General features: G+C 36.0%; 1 protein-coding gene across 4 annotated transcripts in view; it reads left to right on the forward strand.

The window, feature by feature from the left end:
* DPP10 (dipeptidyl peptidase like 10) overlaps nt 1-19,452 on the forward strand; it is a 713,505-nt gene that overhangs the window by 610,890 nt on the left and 83,163 nt on the right. For 3 of the 4 annotated variants that reach the window (XM_066280442.1, XM_066280446.1, XM_066280445.1), the window contains exons 9-10: nt 2,569-2,723; nt 10,251-10,348. In XM_066280442.1, coding sequence (XP_066136539.1) covers nt 2,569-2,723; nt 10,251-10,348 — 253 coding nt within the window. The remainder of the gene's footprint in view (nt 1-2,568; nt 2,724-10,250; nt 10,349-19,452) is intronic. The other variant, XM_066280443.1, reaches the window with a different exon arrangement.

Here is a 19,452-nt window from a genome sequence, read left to right on the forward strand (position 1 = left end):
TTTTGTAGTGGAATGTTGCTGTTTGTGTTTAGTTTTATGGTCAGTGAATCAGAAGACAGTCAGTTCATAATGGGTAGTTTGGGTTGCATAGTCACTTGCTATCCCATGGTTAGGCTAATTGCTTCTGCCTGCACCCAGTAGAGAGCTGCTTTAGAAACACAGAAAAAAACTGGCCTTTCTGTGAAGCTTGTAGTGCCTGTGATTATCATATGGTCAGTGTCAGAAGCTCCACAGACTCTGTTTGCCATAAATGCTTGCATTGCCTTTGTGTCTCCTGGGTCACAAGGTAAAGATGGTTGGAGACATTGTGCCATGGCCTTCATCTGCTGCATTGCCTCTCTTGCTCAAGTTCTACTCAGAACTAGCAGGTGTCTACAGTTTACTGGGAAAAATAGAACAAGGCAGCACATGTGAATGTAATTATAATATATTGTCTTCAAAATTCAGTTCCTCTTTACTTTTGCATAAGTCCAGTTACATCCAATATCTCTCACTTTAGAAGATATGGCCCAGTCTATCTTAGGCTACTAGATCTGTAACTCTTCCCTAAGGATGCACTCTTGATATTTACATGGGTTCTTTGTCCACTCCACCTTTATGCCTTTATGGATAGAGATTGCCTTGGTCAACAAGAAGACGTGGGAATACTGAGGTTCAAAATTTTTAGCCATAAATTTAGACACATAGAGCAGTATTCCACTATAAAATGTGTTATTTATGAGACTGATCCAGAAAGCACAAGTATACTGCACATGTTTACACAAGCATCTTCATCCTATGTGTCAGGCTCCCAAAAGCTGCCATTGAACCCTTGATTTGTGTTATATTTTTCAACCCTTACCATGATCTCCTGGACCTTAGCCATATCTGCCCTATAACCACAGAACATAGGGACTACTTCAAAGATGCCATAGTGACCTTTTTTGTATTCCTAGTTTTGCATAGTTTGTTTTTTTCTGTATAATCTCTCTGAAGTGTCATAAGAATCATGTAAACTTTACAATTTTTATAGTTGCCCCTGTTATAGTAACTGTCACAACCACTTGTCCTTAAAATGCTTTTCCTCTCTATTTGCATTTCATTCTATTTCATTACCAGTGATACTTGTTATGCATGATACCATACCTTGTTCCAATTACCTATGCTCCAATTCCCCCTGGAAAGATTATTATTAAATTAAATATATAGATACAGTTATAGAAATGGATATATCCAACCGAATCTCAAAAACTACTTTTCAAGTACTCTTTCCTCAGGCTACTTGATGGTATTAACCACTGTATCAGTCAGGGTATCAAAAGGAAAGAGGTAGCACTTTCAGTAATTTGAAGAGGATTTATGTACAGAGACCATTTACAAAGTTGAAAGTGTAGAAGGAATTTAAAGAACAGAGCTACAATCTAGACTGGTAACAGCCCATGACCCAATATTGGGATGAACCATGACCAGTTACAAAAGGAGAAAATTTTGATAGTGTGGCTGCATTGACAAGAGTAGTGACATCATTAAAAGCATGCAACATAATTTCACTCATTTGTGGAATCTAATGAACAAAATAAACTAACAAGCAAAACAAAAACACTCAGATACAGAGAACAGACTGACAGCTGTCAGGGGGGATGAGGGTTGAGGGGCTGGGTAAGAAAGGTGAAGGCATTAAGTAAAGAAAAATAGTTATGGGTACTGACATCAGTGTGGGGAATGCAGGAGGAAAAGCAGAGGGGAGGTGGGATAGGGTATGGAGGGATAGAGTGTGATAGAGGGAGACTTGACCTGAGGTGATGAACATACATTGTGATATGCAGATGATGTATTATAGAACTGTGCACCTAAAACCTGTATAATGTTTTTAGCAACAGTCATTCCAGTAACTTCAATAAAAAATTACATAAGTAAGTAAATAAATAAATAAAACACAGCAAGCGTAAGGTGACATTTCAGGATAGAGCTACAGGAGTAAATATTCTGACTTTATGCTTTCTAATCTCCTGCTAAAGAACTCTAATGGCCGTGCTGTAGCAGGCATGAGAGCCCTACTGATTGAGCTCATACAGGTGAATTTTCTGGGCCAGAGATCAGGTACAGAAAATAAAGAGTGGATCTGGGTTACACAAAAGATATCTGGTACATTTCTTATTCTATTTCCTTAGAGCTTAAAGAAGTTTAAGGTATCTAGTAGGTACTCAACTTGTTTAATGATGAGAGGGTAGAAATATGACTAAATGAAATATGAATGAATGGTGGCATGAGTATGGTCTTATACCATATTTCAGTCTTCCATTATTGTTCTCATTTTGTTCACTCTGATAGTGCTTTTCTTATATGTTCACACTGCACACACCCATGAAAACCTGACTTCATTGCTTCATTCCTTCATTTGTTTGCATCTGCTTTACCTGGGGGATTAAAAGGGTAACGGAGAAATTGAGAATTCTTCATGAAGTTGATAAAATCCAACACACTGTATAGAAAATATGTATGTACAATGGAAATTTTAAGGACAGATGTTTGTGGATCACTGAGCCCACATCTCTACAGTTGGTTTCAAATAACACTCATTTATTCTAGAAGAACTTCTGCATTCTCACATTGCCCACTGGTGGTCACCAGATGGAGAAAGACTTGCCTTCCTGATGATAAATGATTCACTGGTGCCTAACATGGTTATTCCTCGCTTTACTGGAGCACTGTATCCCAAAGGAAAGCAGTATCCATACCCTAAGGTAAGTGAAGTATAGTGCTAGTTTGTTGCCCTTCTCTCTGCATCATTGGCTTGACTGATAGTATTCTTGGTTCAAAACAAGTTGTCTTTGGAGAAAAAAAAAGATGCTCCCCTTGTCGACAGACTCATCATTTTAGAGCTTGCAGTAGTCTGTACACAGTGCTTGGGAAGCAAAGGAGAGATGACTCACATGACTCCGGGTGTGTGGACTTGTACTTTGCTGCGTTCTTCCCCAGTGAGGCTCTCTTCCTGTGCCCCTCCCCACCCCCTTGGACAGATGGTGAGAAGAGAGAGGGGCAGTGCTGGAGCCAGGGCACAGGGTTCTTCTCCAGGGACATTCCGTGAGTTGTCAATAGGTTTACAAAGAAGGAAAAAAGTGCCATAGTCAGATACATTGGAAATTTTTAGTTGAAAAAAAAAATTGAGCTCCTTTGAGATGATTTCTTAGAGCACTTAATGTACTATATGTTAATGTATGTTATAAATCTCCTATAAAAAGTAGACTAAGCATAAAGAAACTCCAGAAGCATAAAGAATCACCAATAAAGAATAGACTAAGCGTAAAGGATTTATTATTATTAACCTCAGTACTGTTTTGGCAGAGCAAACTCTGGAACATACTTTATAAAATGCTGGGGTAGAGCCATGGCCAAGCATAGCTAGGATAGATGGAGTTGTTTTATTGGGAAAGGCAAATATGAAAATTCTGCCCACGTTGAAAAACTATTTTCAAGTGTTGGGTGAAGCTTCTGGAGCAGGTTGCAAAAACACCTGGAGTGTGTCGTTTTATTTTCTAGTGTATACCATGTTTAATTACTAAGGTTTCTTTTTAAAAGTTTATTTTTCTCATGTTTATATAAGAAAGAAAAAGGCTCATGATTGATGGCCCCTGTCCATTAGTGATGGGAACGTCTTACAGAACTTTTTACATTCCACGTGGCACATTTTACCTCTTTACTAGTTTAGACACAGCTGCTGATACCATTTAGAAATCATTTCTAACCCATTCCTTTAGTGAGTTACATCTCCTATATCCTAGCATGATATAGTCTATACTTTTCAATTTGAGCATTACATCAACTGAACAAATTACCTACCATGCATATTAATATTAGTCTACACCTGCGTGAAGGTGTGTGGTCAGGGTCGGGATGACTTTCCTTAATTTCCTGTCATCTACCAGAAACAAATTTTCCAAGGTGGAAAAAAAAGAGACAAATATACAGAATTTAGAATACGAACAGTGTTTCCTCAGTGAGATTCTGTACTGCTTTTTTGCCCACCCTTTCTACTTCCATAGTGTGGAGCATTAAATAACTGGGTGGCACCTAGGTGGACAGCAGGAGTCAGAGAAATCAGGTCCCAGGATTTTGAAATATTATTTTAGGGTCTTCTCTGGACATGGATTGGAAGTCCCTTCTGCTCAGCGCTCTTCAGGCGAAAATAGCAATTTGACCTAATAACAAAGTCAACACATTCACTAAGAGGTTTCTAATGGTACTCCAAAAAAAGTAATTATGACTTCTCTTATTATAGGTTGAGCCATGTTTTGTGGTTGATGGTTTGTGCCTGTACAACATAAACATACTTGCACCTGCTTTTTTCCAGAGAAAAACTGAAAAGACTTATGAGTACATCATTAATTCTCACACTGTTTAATTTACCTATTATAATGAAAGGACATCTGAGAATTTTGACACAAAATGAAGAACTAGTAGCATGTGTGATAAGCTTATGTCAGTACATGAAATATTCACACAGAACTATCCAGTTTGGGCACTGCACAAAGAGAAAAAAATCAGCCCCTGAGAAGGAACAACATTTTGTAATTCATTTCCCCCCTGAATTGGGGATTTTAGGATTCACACCTAAAGACCATATACAATAGCTGCATCTTCAAGTTTCCGTCTCAGTTATTTGCCTTTGGTGCTTGATCTTGGATATTCCAAGGCCTCAATTTTAACAAGACAGGTGCAAATAAATGAACTAATGGATGCATCTGAGGAAATATAAATATATCAGCAGTAGTTCAGAACCTACAGGGTTCACAAAACTTGAAAATTATTGTTTAGTAAGTTACTATTCAGTTAATTAATATTGCTTAATAGTAAAGCTTAGCATACAATAATAGTAATGTTTGTTTATTATAAGTCAGGTGTACTAATAACATGCTTTGCATTTTCAGAGAGAATTTTTATGTTTTTTTTCTCTTTTGGTCTTCTTCACAATTGCCTCTATTTTACAAGTGAACAAACTGAGCTTCTAAAAGGTTAAGTCCTTTTATGAAAGTCACAGTTATTTTAAGAAGGGAAATAACTCAAATTTATTGATTCTGTCCCACTCTATAAAACTACCAAAGGTTAACATATCACAGGAGACGTACCTGGAATCAAAATATCTCTTTGTCAAGTTAACAAATATATGTGGAGCTCTGTTTGCTCCATTTACTATTAATGGCTTAGCTATACACAGGGTGTGACAAAAGCAGGTTTACAGTTGTGAGTATACAATATACAGAGTGTATTCTTTTATTATTACTTATTAATTATTATAGTACTTTCCACACAAACAACTGTAAACCTGCTTTTGTCACACCCTGAATGAGTAGCACTCTTAGAAAGCCTCACACCTGCCATGTGTGTTATATATGTGTTGTATATAATACACAGTGAATGTAATAAAGATATGTGTAATACATGAAGAAGGCCTGAGTGTGTGTTAATGACTACCACGTAGGGGTACTAAAAGTAAACGGTAGCCCATGCTGAGAGAAAGAACCCCAGGTCCCCTGGTGGTTGTCGTCAGAATTCCTGCCTCGGTAATTAAGACGCCAGGACTCCCAGAAGCTAGGATTGCGTTTTGGTCCTTGTTCTCATGCTAAGTTTCAGTATCATTTTGGGTATATTACTTGAATTTTCAAAGTCTCCCTAATTTTGCTCTGATTTTTTCAAAAGTGTGTTGGGTTTTTACTAACAAATGTATTATTTTGATTTGTGCTTATGATTCAGAACACTTTCAAAAAGTGGTACTTTAGATGCTGAAGTAAGGCATAGAGTTCACACTAAATTGTGCTTCAAATGAAATGAGATTAAAATGAGTGCAGAAAATACCCAGTGTAGTCAGATTTACTAATGAAATGCACTAAACAAATATATTTGTATTTTACTCATTCAGCATGATTTAGAACTCATAAAATACACTTCATTAGCAATTCCACACAAAGGATATACACAGTTCTATCTCAGTAACCTCAGGTTAATTTCTTAATTAAAACATTATCTTGTTTAATGACAATTTAGTTGCCAGTAAAATAAGGTTAATTATTATTGAGGCTCAGCTTCAGAATCATAGAGGAAGGATTATGTGAATTTGCAGTCTTGGTGGCCAATGGGACTATAAAAACGCATGTAGATAAACTCCTCTAATTTCCAAACTATTGAAACAATTCAATTATTAAAGGTACAGGATGAACTTGCAGTGTACACGTAATTTCAAAACCTTGTGGAAAGATAAAAATCTAATTAAGATTATAAAATGCTAAAGAGCTGAATTTTGGAAACAGCCTGATGCTTGGTTTTTGTCTAAAATTAGCCACATATGTATACAACATTTGTTTTGTTTCCATATAGAAGCTAACTGGGGTATCAGTAATTTTGTGTAAGTAAAAGCTTACAGTGCTACAGACATGAAAAACCGCCTTAGGATGTGGGAATAATCATGTATGTCATAATATGAGGTTACATTGAAAAAAACTCACAAAAAGATCAACTTTAAATTTTTTCTTTTTTTAATAAATTTTTATTAATTTTAATGGGGTGACGTTAATAAATCGGGGTACATATGTTCAAAGAAAACATCTCCAGGTTATCTTGTCATTCAATTATGTTGCATACCCATCACCCAAAGTCAAATTGTCCTCTGTCACCTTCTATCTGTTTTTTTTGTGCCCCTCCCTTCCCCCTCTCCCTCCCTATCCTCCTCCCCCTGTAACCACCACACTCTTGTCTATGTCTCTTAGTCTCACTTTTATGTCCCACCTATGTATGGAATCATGCAGTTCTTAGCTTTTTCTGATTTACTTATTTCACTCTGTATAATGTTATCCAGATCCATCCATTTTCTTGTAAATGATCCGATGTCATCATTTCTTATGGCTGAGTAGTATTCCACAGTATATATGTACCACATCTTCTTTATTCTTTCATCTATTGAAGGGGTTTTTGATTGTTTCCATGTCTTGGCCACTGTGAACAATGCTATAATGAACATGGGGCTGCATGTGTCTTTACGTACCAGTGTTTTCGAATTTTGGCAATATATTCCCAGTAGAGGGATTGCTCGGTCATATGGTAGTTCTATTTTTAGTTTTTTTGACACTTCTCCCAGGAAGAAATACAAATGGCCAACAGATATATGAAAAGATGCTCATCTTCATTAGCAATTAGAGAACTGCAAATCAAAACTACAATAAAATACCACCTCACATCTGTTAGAATAGCTATTATCAACAAGACAGGTAATAACAAGTGTTGGAGAGGCTGTGGAGAAAAAGGAACCCTCATCCACTGTTGGTGGGAATGTAAAGTAATACAGACATTATGGAAGAAAGTATGGTTGTTCCTCAAAAAACTAAATTTTTTTTCTTCTTTAATCAGTTTACTGAAAGAAAAAATACAGCTTTTCACTAAGTAGAAAAATCAGTGTCTTAATAATAACTATTGTTTTTTCATTCACTACTATATACTATTTTAGGTACTTTTATAAATCATCTTTTGTCTTAGTCTATAGACAAAACTATGAGATATTTTTCTCTACAGGAAGCAACCTACTTTGGCTCAAAACTTCTGACTTGTGACATATTCTCAGAGAGTTGTCTTATTTTTTATAATCAATTAAAATAACATTGATACTTGAGGATTGTTAACATCCTGTACATGGTCCATATGCAGAACATAATAGAAAAAATTTGAATTCAAAGTCCTCTATTTCACAGATAAATCTAATCCAGTTCTCAAAATGTGGTTCTTCTACCAGGGTGATCAGCCTCATTTGGGTATCTTTTAGAAATTCAGATTTCTCATGTCCCATCTGGGGACTGGATATGCTGAAGGTGAGGTGGGCCTTAGCAATCAATGTGTGCACAAGACTCAGGCCCACGGGACGATTCAGAAATGGGTGTTCCCTTGATAACCACTGAACTGGTTTCATATATATATATATATATATATATATATATATATATAATCAAATACATATTTACTTTATTGTAATTACTTTTATTTATTTTGTGGGTGTGTATATATTTATATATACATATATATATGTATATGTATATGTGAGTTTTAATAAAATTCCAAGGTAACTATAAACAGTATGCAAATTTTGGTGAAAAATCTGGTATTTATGTATTGATATTTATATATAAGAGTTTTACTACAATTTGTATACTGATTATAGTTATATGAATCTTATTAAAACATAGATTCTTAGGCCCACCCTCTGAGATTCTGATTCTGGGTCTGGGTGTGGCCCATGAATTTGTATTTCTAAGGATGCAGCAAATACGGACTAGTGCTTTTGCTTAGAGAACAACACGTAGAATGGCACTACTAAATACTATGGCCCAGCTCTAAATTTTAACATACCTGGTTAAGCTAGAGAAGTGGTTAGACTAACATTATATGGATAAAGCCAATTTTGTCAAGGAGGAGAATGGCAATTTAATTAAAGCAAGGTGATGTGGTAGAGACCTCCTAAGGGTGATAGAACACTAAATTTCCAGAGACAAACATTCCCAGGTCCAGGAGGGTTAGAGCACTGCTTTTCAAAACCTGACAGCAGAGCTTTCTCTGGGAGGCAGGCTCATAGCTGATCTTCCTGGAAGCCCTTTAGCATGGGCACTATTTCCATGATCTCTTCTAAGAGGTGCTGCATTTCTGTAGTGACAGCCTTTCCTGACATCTTTCTTTGACTCAAGATTCTGGTTTATGTTTGAAAAACTTCCACAGATGTGCTAGTCATTTTTCTTTACAGACTTTATTATTTACAGCAGTTTAAGGTTCACGACAAAACTAAAGTGATGGAGGCCATTTACCATGTACCTCCTGCACCCACATATTTTACCCTCTTTTGTTAGCAACCCCCCCCAGAATTGTGCATTTGGTACAGTTGATGAAGCATAATTCACACATGATAACAACCCAACATCATAATTTACATTATAGTTCAATTTTGATGTTGCACATTCTGTGGCTTTAGACAAATGTATGACATGTAGTTTTTTCACTCGCTTAAAAATACTCATTCTATTTATTCACCCTTCTTCAGTTCTCTTCTTGCTAATTATTATTAACAACAGTTATTGAGCTATAACTGACTACTGGTGGAATGTATTAGATTGCTCTGGTCCTGATTTAAGTCTAGGTTTTGTTGATTGCCAATTCCTTAAACATGGATCTCTCTCTTTGTAAGCTTTAAATCAGTTTTATTGTTCTTTTTAGATTTTTGTCAAATTTTATAATTAAACTCACTTTTAATTTTCTTGTCCTCCTCTGTGTATCTCATATGATCATCTCTTAAAGCACCAGCCGCACCACGATGGTATCAATCCAATGAGCCACACACAGTCAACTGATTCTGTTAATCATTTATTCACATAAACACTATTTCATTCATCCATTCAACATGCTTGAAATAGGTTAGTGAAAGTTCCCATTTCTTCTCCCTTAGAATTCATACTGTATCTAAAGAAAACTTTGGTGGCCATTGCCTAAGAATGAATTAAAGCAAAACTACTGTAGTTAAGGGGATCCTGGGTTTAAGTACTGGGCATTTCACCTTGCATAGTTTGTTTAGCATCTCCATTTTCATCTGGACATGGGTATAATTATATCTTAGCACTGCAGTAGGAGCATTTAATGAGATAATTCATGTTATACGTTCTTTCCACTGTCTTTCTCCTCTCCATGCCAGGTACTGAGTGAGGGCAGTCGTCTCATGCCCACCTCCTAAGGGTCTCTTACACCTTATCCAATGTTCATAAATTTAAAAGAAAACCTAGGATGATAATGCAATAGTAGATTAGGTATTGTGGAAATTTAAACATGTGACACCTGGATTGGTATTGGTTTTTTTCCTTCCTTTTCTTAAAAATTAGTCAAGCTTTTTTCCCATTTCATTTTATACTTTATAACGTGAGAAGCTGCTTAATCTACTCCATTTTCTGTAAAGCCAGTCCTCCAGTGTCATTCTAGGAAAAGAATACAATAGCACTGCCTAATGAATAAAGTCGTCATGATTTTCTATCACCTTTAATTGTCTGACTAAAATGCTTTTAGAAGTAGCAATCTTCAAAAACAATTGAAAGCAATCAAGTTGTTAAATTTAAAATCATTTCTACTTCAGAGAAATTAAACTTTTACCCCCATTCTAGCACAAAATTATAAAAGAATCAAAATACGTTTTCTTTCCTCCCTCAATATATTCTGATGCTTAATGTATTTGCATTACAACTTTCATTTTCTCAAAGGCAGGTCAAGTGAACCCAACAATCAAATTATATGTTGTAAACCTATATGGACCAACTCATACTTTGGAACTCATGCCACCTGACAGCTTTAAATCAAGGTATGCAATTTCAATTTCACTTTTACCAGGGAATAGATAGTTTTACACCAATTATCATTTTGTTCCAATTTAGAGAATGATGTGATCAGCTCTACAAATCCACTTTAAAATAAGGCTGAGGTTGGCTCCATTAGTGTGGGAATGAAGTCATTCTGAGTGTCTTGTTCCCAGGAAGCATTTAAAATTTCAAGGTGATTAGCAGTATCACAAATGGCTAAATATACTGAAACTGAGAATTAGACCTTTTGCAGAAGATGTGACAGAGATGCAATGAGAACAAAGGATAATTTTCTACTGATTTTTCTTGTTGAATATAATCACTCCATTTTTTTTTTCAAATTATCCTTTTTAAAAGAGTATAATCTCCCTAAAGTTTGCACAGTTTTTTTCCAACTTTCTCCCCACAGCTTCCCAATGATTCTCTAGCACTTTTTGCCAGGCAGAGAAATTTAATGAAATTTTGTTTTGAAATACCCTACATAAAAATACTTCTTTTAAAAAATTTGTATTTACTGATTTGATAGAGAGAGGAGAATGATATAAATTTTTTAAAAAGATTTTATTTATTCATTATAGAGAGGGAAGAGAGAGAGAGAGAGAGAGAGAAGGAGGGAGGAGCAGGAAGCATCAACTCCCATATGTGCCTTGACCAGGCAAGCCCAGGGTTTTGAACCGGCAACCTCAGTGTTTCCAGGTTGACGTTTTATCCACTGACACCACTGTGTCAGGCTGATATCAATTTTTGTTCCACTTATTTATGCATTAATTGGTTGATTTTTGTATGTGCCCTGACCAGGGATCAAATCCATGACCTTGGCATATCAAGATGATTCAACTGAGCTATCCAGCCAGGGCTGCAAAAGCTTATTATTTAAGAAGTTTAAGTGGGAAAAAATAAATACTTTTTATGTGTCAAAAACATGATTTTAATATTAGCAAAATATCCAGTAGTGAAAACTAATGAAATAGCCACATAGATTTTGAAATCCAGAATGGTCTCAAACTTCAAGTTTGATTCTTTAAAATAGTTTTGAAGCTCTTTGAAAAGTTAAAGCAGTCCTAAAGATGGGATGAGATTAGCAACTATTTTAGAAATATTGTTTCACACTATATTGAATGATATGGGGCTAAGCTCAAAGATTATTTTGATGACATCAACACTCAATCAATGCAGAGTGACTGTTTCAAGAAGAAATTCTACTCAAATGTCGCATTGACACATTTAGAAAAATTTTGTCACAATTGGAGATTTTCTCAGAAAGAGCAACCTGGTGTGTGTGGAAAATTTTTCTACTTAAAAGATTATAAAATTTTATGAAATGTTTACACTGAAAGGGTTCTCATGAACTACCTAATATAATCTGCTCCTTATATTAGTGGAAAAGATGAGACCCAGAGATTTTTTTTTTTTAAATGGTTGAGATGGGCCCTCGGGATTAGTTGTTAGGAGAGTTAGAAAATGAGGTAAAGCCTGTTTCATCAAGTTACAGAACATTGCCTCCAGGATGTGCTGGAAGACCTTGAAGGACTATCTGAATTGATACATAGAATGCAGAAGGATTCACCAAATTAGAAACTTATGCTTCTGTGCTTGGTCTCCCAGCCATGAAAGATTTAGTCACAAACAAAACAGTTATAGAAAGCTAATGATATTTTATGTGACCCTTAACTATGATTTGTTTGCTACTCAAAATTAACAGGAAAGGCTATTAGACTGGAGTGTTTGAGTAACAGATACACCATTTCATTATGTCACCTTGGGCAATATACACACTTTTTGTCTCTGGATTTGAATACCTTAATCCTGAAATAATAATTTATAAATTTCATCAGTTTATTATTTTTAAGTCTTGGAAATGGAGATAAATTTTTAAAATATCCAGGTTTCTTTAATAGAAAATAGTGATTCCTGACCTTAATTTTGTTACCAGAAAGCCTATCTAATGAGTTCATCAGATAGGCTACTGGAAAGTATCATCAAACACAAAAATTCCTAAAGATAGAAACAATTGTCATTTATTAGAGCATTAGTTAAGTGTACATCTCTTTACTATTTGACATCTAATATGATAAAACTAGCCTCCCATTGCAAAGAGATTTCACATATCCTTAGCCGTTAGAAATTTGGTACACAGAATAATATACTGTATCCCATAAAGTGAGAAAAATACCTGTGAAGAAAAAGCACTTAAAGGTAATTCAGGTATGTTGGTGTAGCAATGATGCTGCTTTACAATTTGGAGACAGTCGCGTAATACCTCATCTGCACAATATACATAACAATTTTGCTTTTTATGCCTCTTAGTTTTATATACCAACTGTGGCATGTGAAATGCACCAAAGGTGTAATTTACTCTTTTTGTTGGAAAACTTAATATCAAAATTAACTTCAAAACTGGTATTCTCAAATATTTCCCATGCTCCCACTTTACAGAAATATATTTCCTTACTCATTTGTTCCTGATGAAAACTGTCAGGTTCACAGAAAAAAAGGGGGTGCATTTAGCCTTTGAGGGTCCCCATATAGTACTTGAATGGAACCAGAAATACACAAACATGTAAAAAAAAAGTTAGAGATATCCATGGTGCCACTAAAAAAAAAGCTACATTCATCCATGTGTATATCAAATGGAAGCTAAATATTTGTCTTGATTTTGTTTTAGGATTTTTAATATCTCTGGTATTTAACACTTAGTACTCTAGCCATAGGAAAATTACCTGAAAACTATTGTGCCCTCCCTAGTAAGATAAATGAGATCTAAAAAAGCATATCATTTTTCATCATTTATTGATCAGCATCCTGAAAATTAAAAAGGTAACACATTCAAGATGGGTAACAAAATGTAGTTAATTAAGGAACTGTTAACAAAGATATGGGCAGAATTTGGGGGAAACTCACAAAGGAGGGGGAAGCAACATCAAGTCTGCAACAGAAAGTTAGTGTTACCCCAGGACTACAGGAGTAAGGTGGAGGCTCACCTACAAAACCGGAAGAGGCGTGATGCTGAAGAACAAATGGACCAGCCAGCAGGACCTGTGCACGGAGAGCAGTTCAGTCATCGCAGATGATGCCCTAACAGCATCATCCTGGAAATACGCTGAGCTTTCTTCCCCAGATTTGAGTTCCTGCAGAGGACCTCTGTTGTTAAGGCAACTTCATTGCGAGTTCAGCTTCTGGAAGTTGTGGGGGAAGAGTTGGAGAATGGATCTGGCAAATGGAGAATATTCAACACAAATAATTTAAGGATAATATTTGCCTTGAGAAATGTATCATTGTTAATACTTTAGGGCTGTACTTGAAATATCCGTGAGAACACATAATGATTTTTCTGATGCTATGTGAGAAGTCTTCTTTCTCCATTTCTTCTTGTTTGTTTCTGGTTTTCGCACTGTCTTTATTTGCCTCAGTTCCTGTTTTTGTGTGTGTCTTCAATTTCTCTATCTCCATCTATACAAATATACCTCTGTGATTTATCTAGGTGGGACTTGTGCTTTGCCTGAAAACCTGCCATTCTTTTCTTCTGTGCAGTGTGAGTCATGCAACTGATCTTAATTTACTTGTTGTCCTTAGCATTTTATTTTATTTATTTATTTTTAATAATTTTATTTTTAATGGGGTGACATCAATAAATCAGGATACATATATTCAAAGATAACAAGTCCAGGTTATCTGTCGTTCACTTATGTTGCATACCCATCACCCAAAGTCAGATTGTCCTCTGTCACCTTTTATCTAGTTTTCTTTGTGCCCATCCCACTCTCCCTTTCCCTCTCCCTCTCCCCCCTCCCCCTGTAACCACCACACTCTTATCAATATCTCTTAGTTTCACTTTTATGTCCCACCTACGTATGGAATAATGCAGTTCCTGTTTTTTTCTGATTTACTTATTTCACTTCATATAATGTTATCAAGATCCCACCATTTTGCTGTAAATGATCCGATGTCATCATTTCTTATGGCTGAGTAGTATTCCATAGAGTATATGTGCCACATCTTCTTTATCCAGTCATCTATTGATGGGCTTTTTGGTTGTTTCCATGTCCTGGCCACTGTGAACAATGCTACAATGAACATGGGGCTGAATGTATCTTTATGTATCAATGTTTCTGAGTTTTGGGGGTATATACCCAGTAGAGGGATTGCTGGGTCATAAGGTAATTCTATTTTCAGTTTTTTGAGGAACCACCATACTTTCTTCCATAATGGTTATACTACTTTACATTCCCACCAACAGTGGATGAGGGTTCCTTTTTCTCCACAGCCTCTCCAACATTTGTTATTACCTGTCTTGTTAATAACAGCTAATCTAACAGGTGTGAGGTGGTATCTCATTGCAGTTTTGATTTGCATTTCTCTAATAACTAAAGAAGATGAGCATCTTTTCATATATCTGTTGGCCATTTGTATTTCTTCCTGGGAGAAGTGTCTGTTCATGTCCTCTTCCCATTTTTTTATTGGATTGTTTGTTTGTTTGTTGTTGAGTTTTATGAGTTCTTTGTATATTTTGGATATTAGGCCCTTATCTGAGCTGTTGTTTGAAAATACCATTTCCCATTTAGTTGGCTATTTATTTTGTTATCAGTTTCTCTTGCTGAGCAAAAACTTCTTAGTCTGATGTAGTCCCATTCATTAATTTTTGCCTTCACTTCTCTTGCCATTGGAGTCAAATTCATAAAACCCAGGTCCATGAGTTTAGTACCTATGCCTTCTTCTATGCACTTAATTGTTTCAGGTCTTATGTTTAGATCTTTGATCCATTTTGAGTTAATTTTAGTACAGGGGGACAGACTGTAGTCCAGTTTCATTCTTTTGCATGTGGTTTTCCAGTTTTCCCAGCACCATTTATTGAAGAGGCTTTCTTTTCTCCATTGTATGTTCTTGGCCCCTTTATCAAAAATTATTTGACTATATATATGTGGTTTTATTTCTGGGTTTTCTATTCTGTTCCATTGGTCTGAGTGTCTATTTTTCTGCCAATACAATGCTGTTTTGATTGTCGTGGCCCTATAATACTGTTTGAAGTCAGGTATTTTAATGCCACCAGCTTCATTCTTTTTCTTTAGGATTGCTTTGGGTATTCGGGGTTTTTTATAGTTCCATATAAATCTGATGATTTTTTGCTCTATTTCTTTAAAAAATGTCATTGGAATTTTGATGGGAATTACATTAAATTTGTATATTGCTTTGGGTAATATGGTCATCTTGATTATATTTATTCTTCCTAACTAAGAACAGGGTATATTCTTTCATCTCATTATATCTTTTTTGATTTCCCTTAACAATGGTTTATAGTTTTCATTATATAAGTCCTTTACATTTTTTGTTATGTTTATTCCTAAGTATTTTATTTTTTTTGTTGCAATCGTGAAGGGGATTGTTCTTTTGAGTTCGTTCTCAAATGTTTCATTGTTGGCATATAGAAAGGCTCTTGACTTCTATATGTTAATTTTGTATCCTGCGACCTTACTGTATTGGCTTATTGTTTCTAGTAGTCTTTTTGTGAATTCTTTGGGGTTTTCGATGTATAGGATCATATCATCTGCAAAAAGTGATACCTTTACTTCTTCTTTTCCGATATGGATGTCTTTTATTTCTTTGTCTTGTCTGATTGCTCTGGTTAGAACCTCTAGTACCACATTAAATAAGAGTGGAGAGAGTGGAAAACCCTGTCTTGTTTCTGATTTAAGGGGGAAAGCCTTCAGTTTAGTGCCATTTAATATGATGTTAGCTGATGGTTTATCATATATGGCCTTTATCATGTTGAGATATTTTCCTTCTATACCCATTTTGTTGAGAGTCTTAAACAAAAAATTGTGTTGTATTTTATCGAAAGCCTTTTCTGCGTCTATTGATGAGATCATGTGGTTTTTGTTCTTTGTTTTGTTGATATGGTGTATTATGTTACCCGTTTTACTTATTTTGAACCATCCTGGAGGTTCTGGGATGAATCCCACTTGATCATGATGTATTATCTTTTTAATATGTTGTTGTATTCGATTTGCTAGTATTTTGTTTAGTATTTTAGCATCTGTATTCATTAGCGATATTGGTCTGTAGTTTTTTTTGTGTGTGTGCAGTCCTTGCCTGGTTTTGGTATGAGGGTTATGTTGGCCTCATAAAATGTGTTTGGAGGTATTGCTTCTTCTTCAATTTTTTTGGAAGACTTTGAGAAGAATAGGAACCAAGTCTTCTTTGAATGTTTGATAAAATTCGCTGGTATAGCCGTCAGGGCCTGGACTTTTATTTTTTGGGAGGTTTTTAATGTTTTTTTCTATTTCTTCTCTACTAAAAGGCCTGTTTAGGCTTTCTGCTTCTTCTTGACTCAGTCTAGGAAGGTTGTATTGTTCTAGGAATTTATCCACTTCTTCTAGGTTGTTGAATTTAGTGGCATAAAGTTTTTCATAGTATTCTACAATAATTCTTTGTATATCTACGGTGTCCGTGGTGATTTCTCCTCTTTCATTTTGGATTTTGTTTATATGAGTTCTTTCTCCTTTTTCCTTGGTAAGTCTGCCAAGGGTTTGTCAATTTTGTTGATCTTTTCAACGAACCAGCTCCTTGTTCTATTAATTTTTTCTATAGTTTTTCTGTTCTCTATTTCATTTATTTCTGCTCTGATTTTTATTATCTCCTTTCTTCGGCTGGTTTTGGGTTGTCTTTGTTCTTCTTTTTCTAGTTCCTTAAGGTGTGAAGTTAAGTGGTTCACTTGGGCTCTCTCTTGTTTGTTCATATATGCCTGAAGTGTTATGAACTTCCCCCTTATCACTGCTTTTGCTGCATCCCATAGATTCTGATATGTCGTATTGTCATTTTCATTAGTCTGTATATATCTTTTGATCTTTGCACTTATTTCTTCTTTGACCCATTCATTTTTTAAAAGTATGTTGTTTAGTTTCCACGTTTTTGTGGAATTTTTTTCCTCTTTTTTGCAGTTGAATTCTAGTTCAAGGCTTTATGATCAGAAAATATGCTTGGTACAACTTCAATTTTTCTGAATTTGCTGATGTTGTTTTTGTGGCCCAACATATGGTCAATTCTTGAGAATGATCCATGTACACTGGAGAAAAATGTATACTCAGTCACTTTGGGATGAAATGTCCTGTAGATGTCTATCATATCCAGGTGCTCTAGTGTTTTGTTTAAGGCCACTATATTTTTGTTGATTCTCTGTTTGGATGACTGATCTAGAGCCATCAGCGGTGTATTGAGGTCTCCAAGTATGATTCTATTTTTGCCAGTTTTTGTTTTAAGGTCAATAAGTAGCTGTCTTATATATTTTGGTGCTCCTTGGTTTGGTGCATATATGTTAAGAATTGTTATGTCTTGATTCAGTGTCCCCTTAGCCATTATGAAATATCCATTTTTGTCTCTGAGTACTTTTGCTGTCTTGTAGTCAGCATTATCAGATATGAGTATTGCTACGCCTGCTTTTTTTTTGGATGTTATTTGCTTGGAGTATTGTTTTCCAGTCTTTCACTTTGAATTTGTTTTTATCCTTTTTACTTAGATGAGTTTCCTGTAGGCAGCATACAGTTAGATTTTCTTTTTTAATCCATTCTGCTACTCTGTGCCTTTTTATTGATGAGTTTAATCCGTTTACATTTAGTGTAATTATTGACACTTGTGAGTTCCCTATTGCCATTTTATATATTGCTTTCTGTTAGTTTTGTGTCTTGTTGGATCCTTCTCTTTCATTTTTCTATCTTTTGTTTTTATTTGGTTGTATTCCATACATCTTTCCTCTGTTGCTATCTTTTTTATCTCATCTGCTTCTGTGGTGGTTTTTCAATGGTGGTTACCTTTAAGTAATGAAAAGGGTTCCTACCCTGTTCATTGTAGCGCACTATTTTGTGAGTACTTTTGCACTCCATCATCCATTGCTACTGTTAATCTCCATCTTCTCCCCCTCTTTCTTTTTGTTGTTGTCACAGTTTAAATTTGGTTTTATGGTGTTCTTCTTGGAGCTTTTACTTGTGGCTTTGTTTTTGTTTTGTTTTTTTGTTCTTTGTATCTGATTGGATAACCCCTTTAGTAATTCTTAGAGTGGGGTTTTTTTTTTTTTTTTTTTTTTCATTTTTCTGAAGCTGGAAACAGGGAGAGACAGTCAGACAGACTCCCGCATGCGCCCGACCGGGATCCACCCGGCCCGCCCACCAGGGGCGGTGCTCTGCCCCCCAGGGGGCGATGCTCTGCCCATCCTGGGCGTCGCCATATTGCGACCAGAGCCACTCTAGCGCCTGAGGCAGAGGCCACAGAGCCATGCCCAGCGCCCGGGCCATCTCTGCTCCAATGGAGCCTTGGCTGCGGGAGGGGAAGAGAGAGACTGAGAGGAAAGCGCGGCGGAGGGGTGGAGAAGCAAATGGGCGCTTCTCCTGTGTGCCCTGGCCGGGAATCGAACCCGGGTCCTCCGCACGCTAGGCCGACGCTCTACCGCTGAGCCAACCGGCCAGGGCGAGTGGGGGGTTTTTGATGATAAATTCCCTCATCTTTTCTGTATCTGTGAATGTTTTTATTTCTCCTTCATATTTAAAGGATAGCTTTGATGGGTATAGTATTTGTGGCTGGAAGTTCCTCTCTTTCAGGGGAACTTGGGGTCCACTGTCTTCTAGCTTGTAGAGTTTCTGCTGAGAAATCTGATGATAATTTAATGGGCCTTCCTTTATATGTTGTATTCTTCTTTTCCCTGGCTCCCTTGAGAATTTTTTCTTTGCCATTGGTTTGTGCCAATTTCATTATGATATGCCTTGGAGTAGGTTTGTTGGGGTTAAGAAAACTTGGAGTTCTGTTTGCTTCTTGAATTTAAGGCTTTAGTTCTATCCACAGGCTTGGGAAGTTCTCATCTATTATTTGTTTGAGTATGTTCTCCATTCCATTTTCTTTCTCTTCTCCCTCTGATATACCTATTATTCTTATGTTATTCCTTTTGATGGAGTCAGATAATTCTTGTAGGGCTATCTCATTTTTTTTTAATTTTTGAGTCTCTTTCTTCTTCTCTCTGTTGTGCCTCAAGTTGCTTGTCTTCTATTTCACTAATCCTCCTTCTATCTGGCCTGTTCTATTAGCTAAGCTTGTTACCTCGTTTTTCAGCTCGTGAATTGAGTTT

The sequence above is a fragment of the Saccopteryx bilineata genome, chromosome 5 (assembly GCF_036850765.1).
Source record: "Saccopteryx bilineata isolate mSacBil1 chromosome 5, mSacBil1_pri_phased_curated, whole genome shotgun sequence".
Lineage (NCBI taxonomy): Eukaryota > Metazoa > Chordata > Mammalia > Chiroptera > Emballonuridae > Saccopteryx > Saccopteryx bilineata.